Source organism: Vulpes vulpes, chromosome 9 (assembly GCF_048418805.1).
Source record: "Vulpes vulpes isolate BD-2025 chromosome 9, VulVul3, whole genome shotgun sequence".
Classification (NCBI taxonomy): domain Eukaryota; kingdom Metazoa; phylum Chordata; class Mammalia; order Carnivora; family Canidae; genus Vulpes; species Vulpes vulpes.
Genome location: NC_132788.1, coordinates 105015704 through 105026618, shown reverse-complemented (window position 1 = coordinate 105026618; position 10915 = coordinate 105015704). Strand labels below are relative to the sequence as shown.

Below are 10915 nucleotides of genomic sequence, written 5' to 3'. Positions count from 1 at the left end.
GTGGTGGTGAGGGTTTAGAGAGATAATGTATGTCTGGCCCTTGGCCCTTGGAAGTCACTGAGCAGATCAAGTATTGTAAGTATTATAAGCTTTTGCTGTGCATAAGGTCAAGTGGAAGCCTCCCAAATCCTTCTCCTCCACATCCCTTGCCAATCCAGGTAGTAAACTAAATGCAGTGTTGCATCGCAATACAAGGGCAGAAATCCGAGCCACTCTTGAAGGTCTAAAGGTACGGTGACCAGGGTCTCTGACCCCTCAGGGGTGAGGAACTGGGTCACCTCATTGGACAAGCCACCTAGAGGAACAGAAGTGCCAGCTGAAGGGGAAGGGAATCCAGAGGGAATGGTTGGGGAGGGAGATGATGAATAGTTGGAGTTGCTCGATTCAGTGGCAGCAGTGGATGATTCCACTTTCTGTCTGGGAGAGAGATCAGCAAGTCTCCCGCAGTAGCTATCCCAGCATGTGGCCAACCTCCCTGCAAAGCACATGGATCCAAGTGGCGTAGGGGTGGACCGTCCCGGATGCCCCGAAGGACCTCCCAGCTCCCTCTGCGTCAGCTTGCTGTCGTTACTGTGACACATTGCTGCAGACTTAGAGGCTTAAACAACACGAATCTCTGAGTGTACAGTTCAGGGCTAACGGCAAAATGTCAGCAGGGCTGCATTCCTCTGGAGGGTCTGGGGCGAATCTGTTCCTTTGTCTTTTCCAGCTTCTGGAGGCCACCTGACTTCCTCAGGACTGGCGGGAGTAGCAGAGGTGGTGTCTAGGTATGCCTAGGGCTGCCGCAAAGGACCAAGTAGCTTAAACATCAGAAATGCATTTTCTCACAGCTCTGGAGGCTGAAAGTCTGAGATCAAGGTGTCAGTGGGACCGGTTCCTTTTGAAGCTTCTCTCCTTGGGTTGTAGATGGATGACTTCTCCCTGTGTCCTCACGTGGTCATCCCTCTGTGTGTGCCTGTGTGCTAATCTCCTCTTCTTTATTTTTTTTAATTTTTTTATTTATTTATGATAGTCACAGAGAGAGAGAGAGAGAGAGAGAGGCAGAGACACAAGCAGGCTCCATGCACCGGGAGCCCGACGTGGGATTCGATCCAGGGTCTCCAGGATCACGCCCTGGGCCAAAGGCAGGCGCCAAACCGCTGCGCCACCCAGGGATCCCTAATCTCTTCTTCTTATAAGACATAGGTCGTATTGGATTAGTGTCTACTCTGATAACCTTATTTTATAGAGGGGCGGGGGTTCCTGGTTGGCTCACCCGTAGGGCTGCAACTCTTGATCTCAGGGTCGTGAGTTCAAGCTCCATGAGCTCCATGTTGGGCATAGAATTTACTTTAAAAAAAAAATCAGAAACAAAAACAATACAGTAGCCCTCATTTATTTATTTTTTTACCTTAGTCTTCTCTTTAAAGGTCCTATTTCCAAATGCGATGAGATTCTGAAGTACTGGGTATGAATTTGGGGGGACACAGTTCAGTACCTGTAACAGGGTGGGAAGTTCCTATGCCCTTCTTTATGGAACCAAAAAAAAAAAAAAGAGAGAGAGAGAGAGAGAGGCCTGGGATAGGGAAAGTTCCCCAGAGCTATTCTAGGGGCCCTCAAAACCAGAAGAGGCTTGAGTCCTGCTCTTCATTACAGAGCCCAGAGAGTTTGCAGGTCCCCAAAAAGGAAATGACTTGATGGTGTCTCTGGGCAGTTGAAGCCACAGACAGCCTCAAAGAGCTTCCGGTGCCTCAAGCTGGCTGAAAATCAGCCCTGTGAGCAAAGCTCAGGAGTAGCAGAGAATGCAGCAATCTTGATAGGTCACAAGTATGAAAATGGAAGGCTGACAGGTGAGCAGCAGCCTGACGGTGGCCAGGTGGACCCGTGGCTTGCGAATCAGAGGGCTCCCTCCCTTACCCTTAATGTCGGGGCCCTGCCTAAGCTCGCTGGCATTGTGGCAGGGTTGGGAAAGGAGCATGTGGGCAGGGACAGATAGTTCTCAGCATCCTGGCCCACAGGGATCTTTGCACAAAGTAAGCTGCATTGAGAACAAACAAGAACTTAAATTATTTGCGCTCCTTGCGCATTGTGATTTCTATATGCCACACGTGTGTCAGAGTTTTGGGCTCTGACAGATGCAACTCTGATGAAAAAAGATTCTGGGCAAACCTTTCCTGCGGAAGGAATGAAGCCCTGCTGACACATTGATTTTAGGCCCAGAAGGCTCATTTCTGACTTCTGATTTCTAGAGCTGTGATAAATTGCTAGCATTTTGAGCAGCTGCAAGAAATGAGAACAACCATGAATACCCATTCTTCATTCTTCCTGAAACTCGTGGTCATCTCAGGCTTTCATTTATTTTCTCACCTGACAGAGAACTGACTTCACCTCTCTGTGCCTAGATTTCTCCACCCATAAGATGAGTGTTACACCACTTCCTACCCAACGATCACTATGACAATTAAGTGAGTTATTGTGAGTTAATGAACTTAGCGCAGTGTCTGGCGTGCGGTGAGTACATTAGAAGTATGAGCTATGGGCAGCCCGGGTGGCTCAGCGGTTTAGCATGATCCTGGGGACCCGGGATCGAGTCCCACGTCCGGCTCCCTGCAGGGAGCCTGCTTCTCCCTCTGCCTGGGTCTCTGCCTCTCTCTCTCTCTTTCTCTCTGTGTGTGTGTGTCTCTCATGAATAAATAAATAAAATCTTAAAAAAAAAAAGAGAAGTATGACCTATAATTAATGATCCTTATTACTTTAAGAGAAAAAACTACAAAAGCATGATGCTGAAAGGCAGTTGGCATTCAGCCTCTGTGTGGGAGACAATGAGGAGTGGTGGAGACCACGGTGAGCTGGTGAGCCCATGCCTTATCCAATAGGGACAGCCACCGCCCAGCCTCAGTTGTTGTTCACAGCTTCCAAATTTCCAAGAAAATCCAGAAATTCGGATTTCTCCACACACAACATTTTGTAATGTTTAAATATTGGCTGCCAATTTCCATATTGAAGACACTTTTGTCACTGATCTTGGTCTCTGAAACTAATAATACAGTATATGTTAATTAATTGAGTTTAAATTAAATAAAAGAAAAAAAAAACCCTCACACACTTTTGGGGCATCTGGGTGGCTCAGTCCATAGAGCATCCGACTCTTGATCTCAGGGTCATGAGTTCAAGCCCTACATTGGGCAGAGAGGCTACTTAAAAACAAACAACAGCAACAAAACAACCTAGTGACTAGATGTGGGCTGTAGATGTAAGGTCACCTTCGATGTAATCACTGAAAAGAATCTGAGCTTTAAATGTGCATCTGATTACAACTATGCTTACAAAAGGAATATCTACTAAGGATTAAAGAACTCACCGTGGGCCAAGCTCTGGAAAACTGCTTAGACACTCAAGTCATTTCATCTCACAATAACCAAGGTAGGGTAGAGGCCACTATTCATATTCTTTTACAGATGAGGAAGCTGAGGCCCAGAAAGGCCAAGGATGGATCCCAAGAGCCCCCAGCTGGGAAGTGGCAGAGCAAGGATTCGAACCCTGGTGGCCTGGCTTCCCTGAAAAACCTATTCTGTCTCTCTGAGACAATGCATCCCAGTACTTGAACCCAAGTGATATTTAGCAGGAAGGACATAGCATTATAATACAAAATTAATAAATGATTTATCATCTTTACTTTTACTTCTACCACCTCTGGGTCTTGGCAAGAGATGAAGGGAGAGCTTTCCAGGGGCCGGGGAAGGGCCAGGATGTAGACCTCAGGTCTCGAGGAAGAGCCAATTGTGGGGGAAGGTGATCTCTGAACAGATGCCCGAACGCGGGATGTGAAAGCGGAAATCAAGCAGATAAACTTCTCAGAAGTTGTAAAGTAGGTCAGTGGCCTGGGCTGGGGGCATCCTGCCCCATGGCCTATCTGATATCAAGCTGGGGTCTAGGTGCCCTCCTGCACCAGCCTCCACACCTGCAGGGCTCTCTGTGCCTCCTCCCTCCTTCTCCCCTCCATCTTCCTCTCCCCTCCTCTCTTTCCATCTCCCTCCTACCCTACCCTACCCATCCTCTTACCCACCCTCTCTTCTTCCGCTTGCTCCTCCACCTCAGGGCTGGGAGGCCCCTCCCAGGAATGATCTTTGGAGGCTAAACTTAGTGAGAGGTTCCATCCCCAGGCGGAAGTTGGTGGCTGCTGGTGGCTTTGTAACTACGCCGTCCCCACACCTTGGTCTCATCAAAGCCACGGAAATAGAAAAATGGTGACAAGAGTAAAGGAAACTCCAGCAGGGGCTGAGGCCGGGCATCTGGGGCTGCCCCACCTCCCACCAGTCCTCAAGGGCAGAGAGGCGCAAAGCTGTGTGCTCTCGGTGGAAGTGGAGTCCAGCATCCCTCCTCTACATCTGGAGCGTGAGGGCAACAATAGCCCCTGCCCAGGTACGTATGTAAGGGTGTGACTCACGCAAGATGCCTGGCATAGGGAACGTGCCTGACAAAGGCTGTTCTTGATATTTCTAAATCACTTATGTCACTCGCACACTTAGGGAGCTCTTACCCCGTACCAGGCACCATAGCCAATGGCTGTTTCCATGACTGATCGATGGAGTCTTTACAACAGACCTAGGGGTGAGGACTGGTGTCACCTCCCATTTTACAGATGAGGAAACGTAGGCAACCAAAAAGGGATGAGACTTGCTCAGGGTCACGCAGCAGCAAGTGGCAGAGTGGAATTGGAACCCAGGACCATCTGGTTGCAAGGCCTGCTTCCTTCTCCGCTGTGGCGGGCCACAGGACGGCAGTAGCCACAGTAACGACAATGATCCATCCACTTCTGGGGGCTGAGCCCTTATTTTCAGGTCCTAGGCACCAACATCTCCCTCTGGCCACACCAGGGTATCTGCTCATTTATACAGACCGTCTGATTTGTGTGTTTATCCTTATCTGTCCCCCCCCCCACACACCTTCCCCGAACCCCGACTTGCTCCAAGCTTCCAGCTGGCTGGTTAGACTACCACTCTGTTCCGGACAGACGGACAGACGTCTGCAGTAAGAGTGCCTGGCAGGGTGTAGCCTCTACTTCCTCAGCGCTGGAAGACTCGAGGGGGAGGGGAGGGGCCGACCCAGGCATGAGATCTCTGGTACCCCCAGCCCCCCACTGCCCCGAGCTTCCTGCAGGGAGCTGGGCCAGCTGGGTTCAGTTTTCTTATCTGTCAAGTGACCTCCGTGGGTGATTCCATCTACCCCTCTGCCTCTATGAGCCACCCTTCCCCTGAGAATAGACGGACCCAGGTGGCAACATTTACCATTTATTTCCAAGACCTGTGGTCAGGGAGCCCAGGGCTTCAGACAAAGTCTGGTCCTCATCCCAGGATGTATTCGTCTTGGCTAGGAGGAACCTTAGACTGCGTGTGCGTGTGTGTGTGTGTGTGTGTGTGTGTGTGATGGGTGTGACTGTGATGCAGTCCGATGTGACGAGCACCTATCCCATGTGTCACACTTGGTGTGGCTGTATGGCCCCCGTGGATGACTGTGGTTATGATGATGACTTGTGTGTGACTGTGTCATACGTGGTTGTCACACACTGTGTGTGTGTGACTGTGATGCTATGACTTGTGTGTAGTTGTGCAGGAATCTGATGCCTTGTGTGCCTCAGTGCAGATGTGAAAGCGATCATGGAGCTGTGTGATTCTGTGATGCTGCAGGTGTGTCTGCATTCTCTCTCTCTCTCTCTCTCTCTCTCCCTCTTTCCCCTTCCCCTCCTTTCCTTCCTTCCTTCGTTCGTTGGTTCCTTCGTTCCTTCCTTCCTCCCTTCCTCCCTCCCTCCCTCCTTTCTTTCTCTCTGTAAACATTTTCCAAGCACCTGCCATGTGCCAGGCCCTGACCTGGGTGCTGAAACACAGCCGTGATGTCCTAGTGGGGTGTGAGTGCTCGGCGGTGTTGGGATCCAACCAGCCAGTCGGTGATACATTGGTAGCCAGAAACCAGTTGTGTTGGGAATAACGACACCAGGGAACTGGCAGACGCTACAAAGCCTCTTCCCTCCTGGGGGAGCTGGTCGCCAAACAGTTACGGGCACATCCGCGCACCACGTCTCTGCGAGGAACCCCTACAGGACCCGCAGGGGGTGTGGCCACACAACTGCGTGTGGATCTTGAGTGCATGACTATGGCCATGGGTGGGCCTGGGCTGGGCTGTCCACGTGGGTGAATCCTAACAATGACTCTCCCTACAACCGCCCACACTCATGAGAGTGGGGGACAGTGAGGCTTCCTGTCCTCAGCCAAGTCCCTGGACCGGCAAGTCCCATTCTTCTCTGAATCAAAAACATAAATACCCACCCCTCACCCCTTCTTCCTGAATATCAGGCATATGAGCTTTCTCCCCCCGTTGGGGGCCTCCCGACTCCCAAGTCTCTGGGTCTTTGTCCTCAGTATTGTCCGTGGCAGGGTCTGCAGATTTCTTTGGTGCCCCAGAGGTGCCAGCTGGGTCTGCAGCCTTCAGGGGTGGCTAGGTCCTCGGCCCCTGGAGGTGCCCGCCGGGCTCTTTGCTTCCTGAGTTTTGGGTTCCCCAGGGCACCCTCTGAGTCACTGCCTGTCGGACCCCCATTCAGTCCGTTGGCAGCCCTTCCTTCACACCATGAAAGCCCCAAAGTAGGAGTGGGTGCCATCGCGGAGTCGGACCAGGCGCTCGTCGGGCACACGGACCAGCACCTCCTCGCCCGCGTCCAGGTGCACCACTCCCCCCAGGAAGCTGCTGTCCCACCACACGCGGGGGCTGGTGGCTCTCCCACAGGGCGACCGCCGGCTGACCAGTAGCTCCAGCTCCTTGGGGTAGCGGGGTGTGCGCTTGTAGAGGCCGTGCGTGATGGGCAGGCCGCTGCTCAGCCCCTGCGGGCAGCCCACGCCTCCCAGCTGCACCTTGGAGTAGATGTAGTAGTAGCCGGCCCGGGCGATCACCAGGGAGCCCTCGCGGTAGCTGAGGCCTCGCAAGAAGGCCAAGCCCAGCTTTGTCTCCCAGAGCAGCGGGCCCCCACTGCCCGTCAGGCTGGAGTTGGCCCCTGGGGATGGAGACAGAGGGTCAGCACGTGTCCCTCCCTGGGTGAGACAGGGTGATGGCGACCCTCCCGTGTTAGTCCTTCTGAGAACCTTATACACGTTAGTTCACTTTATCCTCACTTTGCAGGTAGAGAAACTGAGGCACCCAGAGGCAAAGTCACTTGCTTCTTATACATCTTAGCTCATGCCCCCTCCCCTCCCGCAGGTGGGAAAACTGAGGCACGGAGCAATTAAGCGACTGGCCGAAAGCATCAAAAACGGTGAGTGGCAAAACCAAGGACCAGAGACGGAACCACCCTGGTCCAGAAGCCTAATAATCTCCATTTTCGTCAGTGTCTCTCTCTCTCTCTCTCTCTCTCTCTCTCTGTAAAATGGAGATGTGAGTAGTGCCTCCTTCGGGTGTAATGAATGAACATGCACAGAGCGTGTCACAGTACGTGTGACACGGTGAGCACCACGTAAGGGTGTATTCAATAAATGAAATGAGACACTGCCTGGGTGTAGGCAGTGTCTGTGTCCTGGGCAAGGCTGTGAATAAATTGTGATGGATGCGTGGATCCTCATGTTGGCCATCTGGTCTCCCCAAGGACACCTTGCCCCTCCCCTCCTTCCCCCGTGCCAGGCCCCGGGGTCCCCCTCACCTGTGAGGTGTGCAGCTGGGCTGGCCTGGTGGGACCTCCGCTCTGGAGAGGGAGAGGGTGAGAGGTTAGCGATGGAAGCAGTGGGGGGCGAGGGCCAGCCTCCGGAGGGGTCATCAGGTCTACCTCCTGGCATCAACCCCACCCTTTCCGGAGTGGCCCAGACTTCTGCTTCTCGGGCCTGGGGGAGGGGCACCTGCAGGGCTCAGATCAGTTGTGCAAATCACATTGGGCAATGGGCTGAGGGGGCGGGGGCAGCGTGGGAACCATCCCACCCTCCCTCCCTGGGGCCCAGGACCCTGACTCACCTTGAGTCAGCTGTTTCCAGGCTGCATCTCCATCCTGAAAATGCAGAGGAGCCGGTGGTGAGGACCTGCGTGGCCCACGCACTGGCGTCCTCAGGCTCGTGGCTGTGAGCTGCACACAGACCACAGGTACAGACGCCACCCAGGGCCACGTGCACACCCCGGCCCCACCAAGCAGCTTCAGCTTTCCCCTCTCGAAATAGACATGTGAATGAATGGTGCTATTTGGGGTCCAGTGAATTCACCGGGGCTGGGGTAGGGGTGGGGTAAAGCCATTCCGGTGCCCCGCACATAGGAGGTACTAGGTAAGGGTTAATTAAAGAAGCAGGGACGCCTGGGTGGCGCAGCAGTTCAGTGCCTGCCTGCCTTCAGCTCAGGGCGTGATCCTGGGGTCCCAGGATCGAGTCCCACGTCGGGCTCCCTGCATGGAGCCTGCTTCTCCCTCTGCCTGTGTCTCTGCCTCTCTCTCTCTCTCTCTCTCTCTCTCTCTCTCATGAATAAATAAATAAATAAAATCTTTTTAAAAAATAAATAAAAGATTTTTATTCATGAGAGACACAAAATAAATCTTTTTTTTTTTTTTAAAGAAGTAATATTACAGATACACGGACATTCAGGTGGCAGGACACGGGGACATTAATGCCAACAAGCGGATATGGATGGACATGTGGCATAGAGCACAGACTTGGACACTCGTGTGACACACGACAAGGCACACGTGGACTCGGATACACGGGCACATGGTTTATGGATCCCTGTGGGTCTGTGTGCAAGGCCAACACATGGGCCACGGACAGGCCAGTCCGTGAACACTTGGGCACACAGGCGCGGGATAGCAGCACGGGTTCCCGTGCGGCACATGCACGTATGGCCATCGGGTGCAGCCACAAGGTGAAATGACCTGGGGAGACACAGGACATGAAAGGCCAAGGCCACATGGCAAACAGACAGAGACAGCCACCGCCAACAGCACACTGCCGCAGGGAGAGGTTCTCACAGACTCGGACCAAGCGGGTTAGTGGCGGTCCCCACAGTGGGGGTCAGGGTACGGCTGACAATACCTAACAATGTCCAAATGCCCATTCCGGGGGTTGCCGGCAACAAGACTATGTTATGAGCATAAAACCTGCTGAGAGACCAGATTTTTCTTTGTGGCCACCACGAGGAGAAATGGTAATTACGTGACAGCGCAGAGGTGTTGGCGATCGTGTTGCGGTACAAATACGTTGCACGCCTTAGAAGATCGAGTATTTATATCTCCATTAAAAAAAAATGCCGGTTTTGATTGATTGAACACCTGCCTCGGGCCCCGCCGCCAGGCGCCACACCCGCGACACCGTGTCATTCCCTGCCGGGTGGGCACTCATTTCCACAGCCACTTAACAGACGAGGAAATTGAGTTTCGGAGGGGTGAGCTGACTCGCCCTGGGCTGCTCTTGGTCTGTCTCCTGTCTTGCACACACACGTGCACAGAGGGATGCCAGTGACACAGAAGCCCCCCCCCGCCCCCCGCCCCGAGCCCCACTCACCAGCAGGGGTGTGACCATCTCCCCGAGGCGCCAGTGTAGCCGGAGTAGGAACCAGCCCTGGACGGCCAGCCCGGCCACCAGCAGCAGCAGCAGCAGGCCCAGGCCCAGCTGGGCCACACTGCAGGGCCAGCTCCGGCGCCTGCGCCCCAGCCTTGTGAATGGGATGTCTGTCTGCCCGTCCACCACGAACACCGAGGGTCGCACGACGGGCTCCTCCATGCCTGAGCAGATGAGGTCCCGAGACACCCCGGGAGCTGGGCTAGCGCGGCTGGGTCCCTGAGGGCAAGGAGGAAACCACAATTGCCCAATGCTCCTGGGCTTCCCACGCTGCAGACAGGCGCCCGTGGGTCCCGGGGCTGCCTTTAGAGCGGGGTTCAGCCCCTCCCCTTTCCCCACTGGCCCTCCTCTTCTTCCTGTCCCCCCACCCCCAGGCTGGCCCCATCTTACTTTCACTCATGCAGCCTCTCACACTTTCCAGGGGCATCTGAAGATGTGACTCAGGTAGGGATGGAGAGGGGAGGCCCCAGCTTTTCCCTGAGGCCGCTTCTTTGTTACGAAATATTTATAGAGCATTTCCCACGTGCCAGGCACTGTTCTAGGCTTGAGGGCACGGCTGTGGACAAGAGAGACAAAAGTCCCTGGTCTTATGGAGCGCCTTCGCCCCTTAACAATGAGCCTGGTAAATAAGAAAATACTATACAGTATGTTAGTTAGATGGTGGTGAGAGCAGTGGGAAATACGAGAGTGGTTTGTGTGTGTGTGTGTGTGTGTGCACGTGTGTATATTGTGTTCAATGCATGTGTGCATGTGTGAGCATGCCCGTATGCATACATATGCACACGTGTGGGTGTATGCAGGTGTGTGCATCCACCCGGGATGTATGCAGGTGTGTGCATATGGGCATGTGTATGCTGTGTATATGTGTGCAGGTGCAAGCGTGCCTGTATGCGTACATAGGCACTCATGCAGGTGTATGTAAGTGTGTGCATGTGTATGTGTGTAGGTGTGAGCACACCTGTATGCATACATATGCACACATGTGGGTGAAATGCACACAAGTGTGTCCCAGTGCAGGCATATGTGTGCCTGTGTGTGTGCATAAGCATGCACATGTGTGTGTGTGCATGTGTGCATGCATGCATGCAAGTTTTAATGGGAACTCAGAGTCAGTGCTGGAACCACTGGTCACCAGGCTAAGACCCAGGCTTGGAAGGCGTCCTGAGGGCACCCGGAATTGGCCTGAGTAGCTCTCTCTTTTTGCTGAAATCCCACCTTTCAGCGAGCCTTGGTGATTCAGTCTCCAAGGCCCATCTCAATCCAGCCACCTGTGACCATACCTACTGCTACCACCTTCCCCAGGGCTGTGGACTGTTTCTGTCCCTCCCTCCATTCTTACGGTTAGGTCCTGGTTATCAAAGTGCTGG

The 10915-nt window shown here is 53.4% G+C and overlaps 1 protein-coding gene across 1 annotated transcript; it reads right to left on the bottom strand.

The window, feature by feature from the left end:
• Positions 1-5257: 5257 nt before the first annotated feature.
• Positions 5258-10697, bottom strand: TNFSF14 (TNF superfamily member 14). The gene is made up of 5 exons (XM_025988492.2): positions 9939-10697; positions 9492-9767; positions 7966-7999; positions 7661-7702; positions 5258-7021 (listed from the first exon to the last, which is right to left on the bottom strand). Exons 2-5 carry the CDS (start codon positions 9708-9710, stop codon positions 6594-6596), a joined length of 723 nt encoding a protein of 240 aa, XP_025844277.1. The 5' UTR covers positions 9711-9767; positions 9939-10697; the 3' UTR covers positions 5258-6593.
• Between the last annotated feature and the right edge of the window lie 218 nt (positions 10698-10915).